Source organism: Clarias gariepinus, chromosome 9 (genome assembly GCF_024256425.1).
Source record: "Clarias gariepinus isolate MV-2021 ecotype Netherlands chromosome 9, CGAR_prim_01v2, whole genome shotgun sequence".
NCBI lineage: Eukaryota > Metazoa > Chordata > Actinopteri > Siluriformes > Clariidae > Clarias > Clarias gariepinus.
The window spans coordinates 262,501-279,272 of NC_071108.1; the positions used below are offsets into that span (position 1 = coordinate 262,501).

Below are 16,772 nucleotides of genomic sequence, written 5' to 3' on the forward strand. Positions count from 1 at the left end.
ATCCTTACTCATTTCTGAATTTTGTTAGCGGCTAACTATTGTTTTAATATGAATAGTAGCAAGTTTGTTACAGTGGCGCCCAACATGGGGCCATCAGAGTTTTCATATTGTGTGTATTTTACATTCATGTGTTGTTGTTATTGCCGTTAGCTGTTACCTAGCCAGCCTTATCTTATACCATCTTACATTCCGCAAAACACTCACTCAAGAGTTTGGTTAATTCCACTGTTTTATTAAAGGTAGATTTGGGCAAGTTATGGCCGAGTCTGATGCACGAGCTGAAGAAGGGTTGGTAGTTCACAGCTTCACTGCAGGCCCGTTCGTGACGCGTTGTGAGCCTATTCAAGATGAGTGCCCACAAGGTGACGATAGGGTAGAGCAAACACTCACTGATGAAGAACTGCCTCCACCTCTTCCTCACGTCGACGCTGAAGATGACCAAAGCCTCATTTCCATGGTGCTAGCAGCCCGCTTTGGTCAGATAGAGATGACTCTGCAGGTGCTGGGAGACAAACTCGCCCGGCAAATGGATGAGCTGTCGGATCGGGTGGGTGAGCTGCAACGCGTGCACAACACAGGGGTATTAACATACCAACATAAACTGGAGAATGCCCGGGTGAAGATGCAGCAACTGTGTCAGACAGTGAAACAGCAGTGTGAGGAGCAGCCATCTCCAGCCTGGTAAGCAACGCCTTCCTGTCTGAAAAACACAAACATCAGTTGCAGGAGCTGTTGCTAGAGTGGCCAACAGTGTGTACAGACTGAATTGGCCATACCAAGGCCATCACCCAACACATCTACACCACTGACGAAAGACCAGTCAGAAAGAAGGCATACCCTGTTCCTGTCTACAAGCAGAAAATTGTGGAGGAATAGGTCACCAAAATGCTGGAAGCAGGTATCATTAGGCCATCCACCTCGCCTCGTTGTGCTGGTGAGTAAAAGGGACTGTGGAACACGTTTTTGTGTGGACTTTAGAGCCCTCAACAGCAAAACACTGCTGGATGCCCCAGGTCCACGAAATCTTGGAAGCAATTTACGGGGCTACTGTGTTCAGCTCATTAGACCTTCGCAGTGGCTATTGGCAGGTGGAAATGCACCCAGATAGCATCCACAAGACTAAATACTAAAGAATGCAGGTGCAACTTTTCAAAGACTCATGACCTCCGTTTTAGCAGAGGTTTTAGTTTGCTTTGTCTATATAGATGACATTGTGGTCTACTCAAAGGATACGGTTTCTCACCTTAACCACCTCTGACAGATATTCTCACTCCTCGAAGCTGCTGGTCTCACACTCAATCTAAAGAAATGCAATCTCTGCCAGTCATCTCTCTTCTTTCTAGGGCACATTATATCGGCTGATGGCATTAAAACGGAAGAAGCCAAAGAAGCGGCGATTCAAACTTACCCCATTTCCCGCAACCTAAAGGAGCTTCAACGCTTCATAGGGCTGGCTGGCTGGTACCATCGGTTCATACCCCACTTCTCAGAGCGTGCTGCTTCTTTGCACACCCTGAAGAAGAAAGGTGTGGAGCACCGAATGCCTGTCAGACTTCGAAGATATAAGAACAGCTCTGCAAAACACACCAGTTTTAATGGCTCCTGACTTCAGCCATCCCTTTAAGGTACAAACAGACGCCAGCAACGTCGATTTGGGAGCAATACCCACCCAGGATCATGACGACAGAGAACATGTGATCGCCTACGCCTCCCAGCTGCTGCACGGAGCTAAAACCAGGTATTCAGCATCGGAAAAGGAATGTCTGGCAGTAGTGTGGGCGGTGAATAAGTGGTGTTGGACGAGACGCTTCATACACTGTGGAAAAAGGCAAAGTTGGATCCTGACGTTAAAAAAATCCATTGTTGCATAATAAACCAGTTCCTGCATTGTCAGATCCCTAAGCAAGATGGGTATAGGCTCCTCCAGCTGGTCATCCCAACATCCCTGCGTCCCCAATATCTGCAGTACGCCCACGACAACCCTCTCAGTGGTCATCTGGGACGGATGAAGACCCTGCAGAGGCTGCTGGAGGTTGCTCACTGGCCGGAGATACGCCGAGATTTATGGGGATACTGTAAGAACTGCATCACGAGTAGCGAGTTTGTTACACTCCAACCAGAAGAGGGACACCATGACGAGTCAGACAGGTCCAGAGTACTGAGGGAGTACTGAGGGTGTCTGGATCACTGACAGCTCAGGAGCAACATGTATAGTAAAACAGGTAGAGGGAAAGAGAGAGAGAGAGAGAGAAAGCAGAGGAGAAGGAGAGATTAGGAGAGCACAGTTAGATTTGGTGACAGTCAAACAATGTAGAAGTGAAATGTATATGTGCAAGCAGAGACTCCGGCAGGACTAACTATGACATCATAACTAAAAGGGAGAAGCCAGAAGGAAACACAGACATGAGAGGGAACTGAGATGTAAAGTGACCAATCACCTCACCGTCAACAAACCTGAGTGATCAATGAGAGTGAGGAAGACAGCATCCAAACATACCAGTTCACCATAATACTCTACGTCCATGAGTCCCCCAGATCTGCTCCTTTACCTAAGGCTAATCTATTTACAAAAATGCTTAAATAAATAAAACCTAAATAAATTGGTTTTTAGACTTAAACACTGAGACTGTTTTATTATTTGTTTGAACATTAATTGAAAGGCTATTCCATAATTTTGTGACTTTGTAAGAAAAAGCTCCGCCCCCAGCTGCAGTTTTCATAATACACAGTACTGACAAGCAGCCTGCATCCTTTGATCGAAGTAGGCGTGGCGGTTCGTAAGACACTAGCAGTTCACTCAGATACTGCGGCGCGAGACCATTTAATGCTTTATATGTTAAGAGTAGTATTTTAAAATCAATACAAAATTTCACAGGGAGCCAATGAAGTGAAGATAAGATAGGGGTTATGTGCTCATATCTTCTGGTTCTAGTGAGGACTCTCGCTGCTGCATTCTGGACCAACTGAAGCTTGTTTATGCACTGAACAACCAGACAGTAGGGCATTACAATGTATGTCCAACCTAGAGGTGATAAAAACATGAACTAGTTTTTATAAAACTAAAACAGACTTTCTGAGTCTTTCTACATTTTTGCTTAGCTCGGGGAACAGACACAGTCTCAATATGATGAACCCTGAGTGACGACTCTATGCAGCTAGCAGACGGTTGGTTTAGCCTGTCTGTCTGCTCCCTGGCCTGGGCTCTGGATTGTCATCGATTAACTAGGCCTCTTCTGAGACTATGAGCTGTACTACAGGAAATGAGAGCAGCATCTTCCTGAGTGGGATGGACACCGTCCCGCCCTAACAGGCCAGTTTTGCCCTCAAAGGTCATCCAATTGTCTATGAAGCCCACATTATTTTCGGGGCACCACCTGGACATCCAGCGGTTCAGCGACCATAAGTTGTTGTAGGCTATGTTGCCACGTCACATTGGGATGGGACCAGAGCATACCAATTTATCGGACATCGCCTTCGCTAGTTTAAACACCTCTATAAAGTTATTCTTACTAACCTCTGACTAACGAAGGCGTATATCATTAGCTCCAGCATGTACCACTATCTTGGAGAACCTGTGCTGTCCTAGAGCCCTAAGATTACCTGCTATGTCTGGTGCTCCTAACCACTGCCGCTGGTGCCCCTAAAGGCCTGGCTAATTTCACGTGTCTCAGTATAGAGTCTCCTATAACCAGAGCTCTTTCAGGTTTCTCAGCGGGTGCATTACTGAGGAGAGCAAACCTGTTGGACATGTGAAGCATAGAAGAGGTGTGCTCCGGTGGGCTAGCCTTAGCGTTAGCTTTGGCTGAACGAGTATGCCGCTGAGTCGTCACCCACTCGCCCCGCTGTGAGGGCTCTAATGCCGGAGTCGGGGGCTGGTTATCTCCGCCTGCGGCACCCAGACTGTCCGCTACAGGAATAACGCTGCTCTCACACTCTCTAACCCTCTCTAAAGTCTGGATGCGCTCCTCTAATGCTGATATCTTCTCCGTCAGAGTGCTCACTAACACACACCTATCACAAGTAAAATTACCGCTAACGATGGAGGAAGAATGTCTAAACATCCTGCACTCTACACACTGGACAAGTTGACATGATAACGTACCTCTGTGTCAGAGTTTTAATTGTTTGGTGATTAATTCTGCTTGTTGTTATTAGATGAGGTGATACACACAAAAATTTTAAAAGGCAAAAGTCCAGTAGTATTAGAATGTAAAACTAGTTAATATTGTTATTTAGTATAAACGGAAAAGGCAGTATAATTTAAACGCTGATACAAACAAACGAGGAACTTTCGCGGTAACAATACGAAAACAAGTTGTTCTTTAATAAACAAAAAGAAATGTAACTTTTGTCAGGTGGCACTTAGTGGTTAGCACTGTTGCCTTACACCTCCAGGGTTCACCTTACACGATTCCCGTCTGTGTGTGTGTGGAGTTTAGGTGTTCCCCCTGTGCTTCCTCCAGGTACTCTGGTTTCCTCTCACAGTTCAAAGACATGCACATTAGACTAATTGGCGTTCCCAAATTGCCCGTGAGGTGTGTGTGTGTGTGCGCGCGCCCTGCAATGGATTGGCACCCCATCCAGGGTGTACCCCGCCTTGTGGACCAGGGCTAGCTCAGTGGTTAAGGTATTGGACTACGGTTCGGAAGATCCCAGGTTCAAACCCCACAACCACCAGGTTGCCACTGTTGGGCCCTTGAGCGCGGCCCTTAACCCTCAACTGCTCAGATGTGTAATGAGATAAAAATGTAAGTCGCTCTGGATAAGAGCGTATGCCAAATGCCTAAATGTAAATGTAAGTTTCCTGGGATAGGCTCCAGGCCCCCAGCGACCCTGTATACAGGCGTTAGCGCTGTAGAGATATAAGAGCTTGCTGAGGTATAAGAGGAATAAAGTACTTCAAGATGTTCTGTTATAGGAAAAGTAACTTCACTTCAACACTTTATTACATTTTATAAAAGGATTTATTTTGTAAATCTGTTCTCTTACACTATTGCTCCACCTCCCACCCCTACCTCCTCCCCCACTCTCCCTCAGTGACCTGAAAGGTTCCATGGAGACGTGGTGTTAAACTCCTCCGGTTTGAGTATTATGATCCTCTTTGTATCTGCTCAGTGAGAAACACTCATTTTCTTTAATTACTCTCAATTATCTAATTAGAGATCAGACTAAAGCATTCATTAGCATGCAGCTGCGAGCTTCATCACAACCTCATCCTCCAGCTGAAACCTGCAGAATAATATTAGTCTAATTGAATTTAACAGTGTGTGTGTGATGATGATGGTGATGTGTTTCAGGCTGAGTTCAGTCCTGACCCTCAATTTAAAATTGCATTTTACCAATCTGCAACACACACACACCTAAACACAAACCAGAATCTGACACACAGGGTATTCTTTCTGACTTCAGAATAAGACACTGTAGTTGCTATGGTGTTACCGCTGTGATTGTCTGGCAGTGCATGATGGGATGTTTGAGGCTGGCACCATCCCTTAAAATACAGGAAGTGTTGTCAAACTCTGAGGTTCCTCTGGGTCATGTGATCAGACAGTAGAGAATGTATGATGCAGAGTTATATAAAGGGCTGTGATTGGTTAGAGGCAGGAAGTCCCTCCCACACAACATTCCTGTGTGGGGATTTGAACTGATCAAGGGATCAAATCTTACACAACTGCACTGCTTATGAGTTTGATATTTGACCTGCATCTAATTTTTAATAAAACAACTCCTCTCACAGAGCTAAAAATAGCCACAGTGTCTAATCCCCCTGTTTTATTCATTCCGCAAGTATTTATTTTTAGGGCCGAGCAGTGACTATTGTGTTGCTGTAGTAACCACCATATTCTCTGTCACTGCCTCTGCATTCCTGCAACATGAACACAACGACACCAAGCACTAACAATCGAATGTTAAACTTCTGTGTGAAATGTTCATTTCCGTAGGATCACCCGTCATTTTGTCACTTTGCCACTTTAAAAAGCAGAATGACTAGGTGGGGAGTGTCTAATGGGATTTGGGGCGTGGTACACCCTGGACATGGTGCCACTCAATTGCAGGGCACTCACACACTTACTCACACACGCAGTGGGCATTTGGAAATGCCAGTTAACCATAACCTAAATCTCATTCCTCCACTGTGGGAGGAACCCAAAGTACCCGGAGGAAACCCACCAAATATGCGGAGAACATGCCTCCACGCACACAGACCCCAAGGCGGGAATCGAACCTTCAACCCTGGAAGTGCAAGAGGCGAGAAGAAACCTTGGATTACTTTTTTGATGTAACGAGTAATCTAACGCTTTAGGTCCACCATTTAAGTTCTTAGTTATTTAGTTATTTTTTCAAAAAAGTAATACGTTATTCAGACAATTTATGTAATCCGTGAGCCAGACAGCAGTGAATCTCAATCCGGTGTGTGTGTGTGTGTGTGTGTGAAAGTCGTCCGTCCCACAAGCCCTGTCCCCCATTATTCCTGCTGTTATACCCCTATCTCACCTGTGTGGTTTGACTATACAAGGACCGACGTGCGGAAAGATGGAAATCTAATCACAGCGCCAAAACTCACGATGAATCATGATGAACCGTAATTACGGCCACCGCGATACCCCACCGAGATAGGGGTATTAGTAGGTGAGATAGGGGTATTAGTAGGTGAGATAGGGGTATCAGTAGGTGAGATGGGGGTTTAGTAGGTGAGATAGGGGTATCAGTAGGTAAGATGGGGGGATTAGTAGGTGAGATGGGGGTATTAGTAGGTGAGATGGGGGTATCAGTAGGTGAGATAGGGGTATCAGTAGGTGAGATGGGGTATCAGTAGGTGAGATAGAGGTATTAGTAGGTGAGATGGGGGTATTAGTAGGTGAGATGGGGGTATTAGTGGGTGAGATGGGGTATTAGTGGGTGAGATAGGGGTATTAGTAGGTGAGATGGGGTATCAGTAGGTGAGATGGGGTATCAGTAGGTGAGATGGGGGTATTAGTAGGTGAGATAGGGGTATAAGTAGGTGAGATATTGTATTAGTAGGTGAGATGGGGTATTAGTAGGTGAGATAGGGGTATTAGTGGGTGAGAGGGGTATTAGTGGGTGAGATAGGGGTATTAGTGGGTGAGATAGGGGTATTAGTGGGTGAGATGGGGTATTAGTAGGTGAGATGGGGGTATGAGTGGGTGAGATAGGGGTATGAGTAGGTGAGATGGGGTATCAGTAAGTGAGAGGGGTATCAGTAGGTGAGATGGGGTATTAGTAGGTGAGATAGGGGTATTAGTAGATGAGATAGGGGTATTAGTAGGTGAGATAGGGGTATTAGTAGGTGAGATAGGGGTATTAGTAGGTGAGATAGGGGTATTAGTAGGTGAGATGGGGGTATTAGTAGGTGAGATAGGGGTATTAGTGGGTGAGATGGGGGTATTAGTGGGTGAGATGGGGGTATTAGTGGGTGAGATAGGGGTATCAGTGGGTGAGATGGGGGTATCAGTAGGTGAGATAGGGGTATTAGTAGGTGAGATGGGGGTATTAGTAGGTGAGATGGGGGTATCAGTAGGTGAGATATTGTATTAGTAGGTGAGATGGGGGTATTAGTAGGTGAGATGGGGGTATTAGTGGGTGAGATAGGGGTATTAGTGGGTGAGATGGGGGTATTAGTAGGTGAGATGGGGGTATTAGTGGGTGAGAGGGGTATTAGTGGGTGAGATGGGGGTATTAGTAGGTGAGATGGGGGTATGAGTAGGTGAGATAGGGGTATCAGTAGGTGAGATGGGGTATCAGTACGTGAGATGGGCTATCAGTAGGTGAGATGGGGTATCAGTAGGTGAGATAGGGGTATTAGTAGGTGAGATGTGGGTATTAGTAGGTGAGATAGGGGTATTAGTAGGTGAGATAGGGGTATTAGTAGGTGAGATATTGTATTAGTAGGTGAGATGGGGTATTAGTAGGTGAGATAGGGGTATTAGTGGGTGAGATGGGGGTATTAGTAGGTGAGATGGGGGTATTAGTGGGTGAGATAGGGGTATTAGTGGGTGAGATAGGGGTATCAGTAGGTGAGATGGGGTATCAGTAGGTGAGATAGGGGTATCAGTAGGTGAGATGTGGGTATTAGTAGGTGAGATAGGGGTATTAGTAGATGAGATAGGGGTATTAGTAGGTGAGATAGGGGTATTAGTAGGCGAGATGGGGGTATTAGTAGGTGAGATGGGGGTATCAGTAGGTGAGATGGGGGTATCAGTAGGTGAGATGGGGGTATTAGTAGGTGAGATGGGGGTATTGGTGGGTGAGATAGGGGTATTAGTAGGTGAGATAGGGGTATTAGTAGGTGAGATGAGGGTATTAGTAGTTAACAGATTATGGGCTGAACTTCACTGAGTGATGATGGTGGAATAATTATAAAGGTCTTGACTAAAACAACATGCATGAGGAATCAAAAAAGAGTTTTCATTTTCTGTGATGGAAAAACACTCAAACTAGTTACTTTTATCAGAAAGTAACGCTGTAATGGAACTGATTACTTTTTAATGATGCTAATTTTGTAATGTCCCCCAACACTGGTGATAACGGATAGCAGGGATTGATCTGCATCATACTGTGTGAGACAGGAAGTTCAGTATAACAGGAGATGTGTTTAAGTAAATATGGAGTCCAGTTCGTTATTGGAGGATCAGGTAGACAGTAGGAAACTCCAGTACTGAACTATTGAGAGACAGCAGTCACAAGTCCATAGAGAACAGCTGTCTGCATCAGCCGGGGACAGGACCGTCTTCATGTTAGAGTGGAACCGTCCCCAGTCACCACACACATCCCAAAAACAGACCACACGAGGCATCTATGTGACGAGATCTCCAAACAGTAGCAGGACACTAGGACAAGTCAGACAGGTCCAGAGGACAGAGGGGTCTGGATCACTGGCAGCTCAGAAGAGACGTGTATAGTGAGACTGAGAGATAGGTAGAGGGAGTGAGAGAGAGTTATGCTATTTACAAAAACACTTGATTAAATAAATAGGTTTTTAGCCTGGACTTAAACACTGAGACTGTGTCTGAGTCCCGAACACTATTTGGAGACTATTCCATAACTTTGGGGTTTTGTAAGAAAAAGCTCCGCCCCCTGCTGTAGTTTTAATAATATGCGGTACTGACAAGCAGCCTGCATCCTTTGATCAAAGTAGATTCAGGTACTGCGGCGCGAGACCATTTAATGCTTTATATGTTAAGAGTAGTATTTTAAAATTGATACAAAATTTCACAGGGAGCCAATGAAGTGAAGATAAGATAGGGGTGATGTTCTCGTATCTTCTGGTTCTAGTGAGGACTCTCGCTGCTGCATTCTGGACTAGCTGAAGCTTATTTATGCACCTAGCTGAACAACCAGAGCATCTAGAGTTACTGTGTGATCAGAGAGCATGTGGAGATTGTTGTGTGTTTACATTGCTCTGTGTTTACATTGCTCTGTGTTCTCACTGCGTTTACACTCTTGTATGTTCATGTTGTTGTGTATTCAAGTTTGAGGTTAGTTTTTGTGTGTTCCAGTGTCACTGTATCCTCCTGTGTTGTATACTAGACCCACACTCTGATCTCTCGCTGGGATTAACACAGATAATATCATGTACAGTCATCTGATCGTTGTCCAATCTGAACATGATCACATGGGCTGTGTCTCAAATCACAGTTCCTTGGATTAATATGTATTACTTTCAGAACACAAGGTCCAGAGCTTACAACCATTTAATTCAATTAAATTTTATTTATATAGCACTTTTAACGATGGTCATTGTCTCAAAGCAGCTTCACAAAAATAATATAAAATTTTTTTTTAAAGAAAATATTTGGAAGGGTGTATGAGAAAAATGTGTCTGTGCCTAATTATAGAATTATATAAACCACCATGCACCATCAGACACCTTCAGTAACCACCAGGAACCACTGTCATTAAGTCCATGAGCTACAGACAGCATATTATTTCAATGCAAATGAAACACTTTTAATTAGAGGGTTGTATCTTTGTGTGTGAAGCTGAGCACCTTCTCTGTGCCTTTACAGCTTGTCATTATCCAGTTAAGGTCAAAGATCAAAGATAAAGCAGTTCCCGCACTGATTCTCTCACCGTTCTGGTATTTGTGAAATTCTTGCACAAGCTCCTGAACATTACTCTATCCCTGTGCTGAAAAGACGCAGATTAGATTAGACCAGAACGCAGGAGGGAGCTAAGCCCTAACTAATCCCCTATAGGTGGAGGGCTAAAGTGTTTACTTTCTGTTTCAGTCGTCTATAAATGTGCCTAGTCTCACACACTCTCACACACACTTCATACAGCAACTGTGTAGTGTACTAAGCCCTAGTGTATGTTGTGTATTGGAGTTTACTGTAATTTATTACAGCCACGTTTACTGTCGTGAAGATTTCTATAGTTTATTAGTGTAGTTTATTGGAGTGAAGGTTACTTTAATCTTATATTGTAGTTTAGTGTAGTAGTTTAGTTCCATTCAGATTTAGTTATTTAGTGCTTTAAACAAAGTACATTGTCACAAAGCAGCTTTATAGGAAGTTTAGTATCTTAAACAGCAGTTTTATGAAGTGTACTTACTGTAGTTTAGGACAGTATGGGGGGTCATTTACTGTAGTATATTCTAGTGTTGTGGACTGCAGTGCATTTTAAAGTAGTTTATTTTGGTGTGGTGTCACTTACTGTTGTCTGGTGTACCGCAGTGATGAAGTGTAGTTTACTGCAGTATACTGTGGTGTAGTTTGGTGTACTGTAGTTTACTTGCGGTATTGTACTTTAGTAGTTTAGTATACTACAGTTTAGTTCACTGGTGAGTAGTTTAGTTTACTGTCTTGTAGCTTATTGTTGTGTACTTTACTCCGGTGTACTTAATGCAGTGGCGGCTGGTCAGTTTCCGGACGATTTTCAAATCATCCTTGGGGCGGAGCACTATGCGCCCCCGAACCCTCCCACTTTTGTTCTTAGCGAATCAATATTGTTTTTAAATATTTGGGCTCATGTGATTGGACCACTCTCAACGAGTCTCATTAACGCTCAGCAGATCGTTAGTTAATGTATTGAATAGTGATTGACGTGGAAGCAGATAAATATGAGAGAACATTCTGTAGTTTCTTTGTTAAAATACCCCTTCACAAGGCGATCGGACGAAGAAAGACAAAAAGTTAAAGATCTTAGACCAGATCGACCTGATCTTCTAATTATGCAGCAGTCACATGACCGCGGTCGAGTTTACACTCGTGCCTTTATTTTATACAAGTAGTAATGACGCTTAATCACCTGATAAATGCCTATTTACAGGCGATTATTAAAAGTTTAATTTTGTTTGTGCCCCCAAAAAACATTTAGCACCAGCAGCCACTGCTTTACTGTAGTGTAGTTTACTGTCATGCATTAGTCTACTGTAGTCTAGTATAGTTTACTATAGTTTATCTTATCGTTGTGTACTTTACTGTTGTACTGTACTGTAGTGTAGTTTACTCTAGTGCAGTTGATTATAGTGTAACTTATTGTAATGTAGTTTACTGTAGTGTACTTTAGTATATAATACAGTAGTTTAGTTTAATATAACGTCTTGTAATGTAGTGTACCGCGGTGTTGTTTGTATACTGTAGTGTAGCTTACTGTAGCATAGCTTCCTATACTGTAATGTTACTGTACGTTAGTTTAGTATAATATAGTGCAGGTTTGTACACTGTAGTTTAGATAACTGGAGTGTAGTTTACTTCATTATTGTTAAGAATACTATAGTGCAGTTTACGTTAGTGTAATTTACTGCAATGTAGTTTGACTTTCACTGTCATTTACCTTAATGTATTTTTTGTAGTGTAGCTCACTGTAATGTACCCTAGTATTCTGTAGTGTAGTTTATAGTAGTATAGTGTAGTTTGATTTTTTGCTCTTAAAAATATTTAATGCTTTGCATGTTTTAGTACCCAAGTGTTTGGGCGATGCCCCTCAGAGTAACACATCAGAAGAGATAATAGAGATGTGTGTTGGACACTGGGCTGAATGTTCAATTGAGATTCAGGGTTGAAGAAATGAGACCGCGGTGGGGGGAGGGAGGGGGGACAGGGGGGGGGGGTGTACACTCGGTGGCTGTAATGAAAATGCCTTAAATAGCTGATGGTGTGAGAACTGCGCAGACTCGGAGAGGAGGAGCACAAAGCGAGCGGCTGGTACACTGAGACTTTGTGTGTTTGCATGTGTGTGTGTGTGTGTGTGTGTGCATACATGCATGCGTATGAGAGAGCTAGTGTGTGTGAGCGTGTCAGCGCGTGTGAGCAACACACTGTGTGTGTGAGCGTGACTGTGTGTGTCGGTGAGCGTGACTGTGTGTGTCTGTGAGTGTGTCGGTGTGTGTGTGTGAGTGTGTCGGTGTGTGTGTGAGTGTGTCGGTGTGTGTGGATGCTGAAGTCGGAATGATGAAAAGGAAACAGTAACAGGGATTTACATACACAAGAGGGAAGGAATGCTGCTAACGCTGCTGCTCTACCTGCGCATGAAAGGTACACACACACACACACACACACACACACACACACACCTTGTAGAGCTTATGATGCTGGTGCTGATGCTGTCAGTGTCTCATATAAAACAGATAAAAATGCAGCTGTTTTGCTGAGATCAGAATGTGTATAGGACACACACACACACATACACACACACAGAGGAGGTTGTTATAAGAAAAGACACACAGACACACACACACACACACACACACACACAGTTCCATACAGAGGTTGAGGTCATTATTCCCGCGAGTGTAGTGTGAGTGAGTGAGCAGTAGAGGGCAGTGTGAGAAACAGTCACAGCCTCCTGGTGGAGGAAATGGGACATGATGCTCTGAGACCTGAGGACACTTCATCATCTAATATCAGTGTGCACGTGTGGAGTGCGCAACACTAGTGCACTCAGTAGTGCGCACTCTCTGGCCTGGCTGTAATTACATGGTGACTATGGACGAAACAATCTGCTGTCTACTTCCTGTTACTCCCTAACAATACGAGGAAGTGGCGTGAAAGCGGTGGCGCCCCAGTCATGCCCTTTCCACCAGCACACACACACACACACACACACACACATACACACAGAGCTGTGGGTCATTCTACATCGAGCTTATCATCATGGCTGGTGGATTCACAGCTGTGTTTCTCCACTCAGGAGGTGTGTAGTTGAGTGTTTATTCCAGTGTTACTTGGTCATCATCTTCTTCTTCTCCTACTTAAAGTTTACCGGCGGTTGGCGTCCACCATGTTACATTACCGCCATCTTCTGGTCATGGTCTCCCTCATCCTTCTTTTAGTTTAAATCCTTTTGTCTGGTCCCATCACCCTTAATAACCCCATCAAATACTCTGGTCATCTTTCTCCTCTAAAATAATATTCACCTCTTCAAATTCTCAACCACTCCGCTGTTACTTAGTGTTCGATTTCGTGTCTTTATTCCGCAGTGTATTACGGTGTTACTCTGTCTTTATTTACTGTTACTCTGTCTTTATTTACTGTTACTCTGTCTTTATTTACTGTTACTCTGCATTTATTTAGCGTTACTCTGCATTTATTTAGCGTTACTCTGAGTTTATTTAGCGTTACTCTGAGTTTATTTAGCGTTACTCTGAGTTTATTTAGCGTTACTCTGTGTTTATTTAGCGTTACTCTGAGTTTATTTAGCGTTACTCTGTGTTTATTTAGCGTTACTCTGCGTTTATTTAGCGTTACTCTGCGTTTATTTAGCGTTACTCTGCGTTTATTTAGCGTTACTCTGTGTTTATTTAGCGTTACTCTGTGTTTATTTAGCGTTACTCTGAGTTTATTTAGCGTTACTCTGTATTTTTTTAGCGTTACTCTGAGTTTATTTAGCGTTACTCTGTGTTTATTTAGCGTTACTCTGAGTTTATTTAGCGTTACTCTGTGTTTATTTAGCGTTACTCTGAGTTTATTTAGCGTTACTCTGTGTTTATTTAGCGTTACTCTGAGTTTATTTAGCGTTACTCTGTGTTTATTTAGCGTTACTCTGAGTTTATTTAGCGTTACTCTGAGTTTATTTAGCGTTACTCTGAGTTTATTTAGCGTTACTCTGAGTTTATTTAGCGTTACTCTGAGTTTATTTAGCGTTACTCTGTGTTTATTTAGCGTGACTCTGAGTTTATTTAGCGTTACTCTGTGTTTATTTAGCGTGACTCTGAGTTTATTTAGCGTTACTCTGTGTTTATTTAGCGTTACTCTGAGTTTATTTAGCGTTACTCTGTGTTTATTTAGCGTTACTCTGAGTTTATTTAGCGTTACTCTGAGTTTATTTAGCGTTACTCTGTGTTTATTTAGCGTTACTCTGAGTTTATTTAGCGTTACTCTGTGTTTATTTAGCGTTACTCTGAGTTTATTTAGCGTTACTCTGTGTTTATTTAGCGTTACTCTGAGTTTATTTAGCGTTACTCTGTGTTTATTTAGCGTTACTCTGAGTTTATTTAGCGTTACTCTGTATTTTTTTAGCGTTACTCTGAGTTTATTTAGCGTTACTCTGTGTTTATTTAGCGTTACTCTGAGTTTATTTAGCGTTACTCTGTGTTTATTTAGCGTTACTCTGAGTTTATTTAGCGTTACTCTGTGTTTATTTAGCGTTACTCTGAGTTTATTTAGCGTTACTCTGTGTTTATTTAGCGTTACTCTGAGTTTATTTAGCGTTACTCTGAGTTTATTTAGCGTTACTCTGAGTTTATTTAGCGTTACTCTGAGTTTATTTAGCGTTACTCTGAGTTTATTTAGCGTTACTCTGTGTTTATTTAGCGTGACTCTGAGTTTATTTAGCGTTACTCTGTGTTTATTTAGCGTTACTCTGAGTTTATTTAGCGTTACTCTGTGTTTATTTAGCGTTACTCTGAGTTTATTTAGCGTTACTCTGTGTTTATTTAGCGTTACTCTGAGTTTATTTAGCGTTACTCTGAGTTTATTTAGCGTTACTCTGTGTTTATTTAGCGTTACTCTGAGTTTATTTAGCGTTACTCTGTGTTTATTTAGCGTTACTCTGAGTTTATTTAGCGTTACTCTGTGTTTATTTAGCGTTACTCTGAGTTTATTTAGCGTTACTCTGTGTTTATTTAGCGTTACTCTGAGTTTATTTAGCGTTACTCTGTGTTTATTTAGCGTTACTCTGAGTTTATTTAGCGTTACTCTGTGTTTATTTAGCGTTACTCTGAGTTTATTTAGCGTTACTCTGAGTTTATTTAGCGTTACTCTGAGTTTATTTAGCGTTACTCTGTGTTTATTTAGCGTTACTCTGAGTTTATTTAGCGTTACTCTGTGTTTATTTAGCGTTACTCTGCGTTTATTTAGCGTTACTCTGTGTTTATGGAACTGAAACAGAGACTGTAAACTGCAGTGTTACACAATGAACACAATGACACTGGTCTTAGAGGTTGTGTTTCCTTTCAACTGCTTTAAAGGTGTGTGTGTGTGTGTGTGTGTGCGCGCATTGTCCTGGTTACAGTCTGAACTCTGTGCTAATGTTCCACCATTGTGCAGAAACGGGACACTGACGTTCTGTCGCTCTGACGTTCTCTCCCCTGAGTGTGTGGAACCAAGTTTAGTTACTCTCTCTCTCTCTCTCGCTCTCTCTCTCTCTCTCACACACACACACACACATAAAATAAACACGCAGTAAAACACGGGTTAATTATAAGCCACATGCTGGAGTTGCGACATTATTCCTGCTATAGAGCCAGACTCAGACGTCACACACCTCCGCGTTCAGACCTCAGACGTTACTTCAGACGTCAGAAATATTCTGAATTTACGAATCATTACACACGTGGGGGTGTAGTTTGTGTAAAACAGGGGCGGGTCTCAGGTATGCTTTGTGTGATGTGGGCTCGAGTGAGTCCCTGCAAACATTTATTCCCATTTTTAATCTTTTAATCATTTCATTTAATATGAAGAAACTTTTGCACGATGCTGTATATCTGATATGTGATCATGTGACTTGAATGAGAATGGCCAGATTAGAACCCGTGATGTCATCAGTCAGCGTGGGGATTCGACTCCATCATGAAGGAGATAGCAGGGGCTGGAGGGGAAGCGAACCAAACCAAACCTGCAGACACACAGCGGCGTTTGAGATCATTAACCTTTTACCTGTAATACTGTAGTGTGTTATAAGCTCTGATTAAACCCAGTAATGTCAGCCTACTGTCACTGCTAACACCGCTAATACAAGAGTGTGTGTGTGTGTGTGTGTGTGATGTAGAAGGACAGAGGGAGAGTGAGGTATATTTTTTGCCTTTGTAAGCTGAAGTTTTCAGCAGGACACACACACTGTTTCAGGAACACAAAGTGATTCTCCTCTCTCACTGCTATGCTAAACAATCACACACACACACACACACACACACACACACACACACACACTCTAAGCTATATTACCTTGTATGTAGCGAGAGGGATGGAGACAGACAGACAGGCTATCACTAAACACACCTTACACACACACTAAAAGGGAAGGAGGGATAAAAGGAAGAGTGTGTGTGTGTGTGTGTGTGTGTGTGTGTAGACGGGTCAGTGGCTCGGTGTCTCTAAGCGTCTGGTGTCTATTTCAGAATCGATTTATCGCCGTGGAGCTCGACGATGGAGGAAACTGTACCGAGTCAACGGCCACCTGTTCCAGGCCAAGCGCTTTAACAGGGCGAGTATTAACACTGTCACACACTGATCCCAGGTCAGGCCTTCATCACACTCACACTCAGGAAACACTCTGTATGGGGACACTAGTGTGTGTCACTGATCTCAGGT

At 43.0% G+C, this 16,772-nt stretch overlaps 1 protein-coding gene across 6 annotated transcripts in view; it reads left to right on the forward strand.

The window, feature by feature from the left end:
• The window catches only part of prkcz (protein kinase C, zeta), a 66,521-nt gene that overhangs the window by 22,318 nt on the left and 27,431 nt on the right, over window positions 1-16,772 (forward strand). For 4 of the 6 annotated variants that reach the window (XM_053503696.1, XM_053503697.1, XM_053503698.1 and 1 more), the window contains one exon: window positions 16,580-16,665. In XM_053503696.1, coding sequence (XP_053359671.1) covers window positions 16,580-16,665 — 86 coding nt within the window. Of the gene's footprint in view, window positions 1-12,238; window positions 12,498-13,095; window positions 13,156-16,579; window positions 16,666-16,772 lie in introns of those variants that run through there. The other 2 variants (XM_053503701.1, XM_053503699.1) reach the window with 2 other exon arrangements.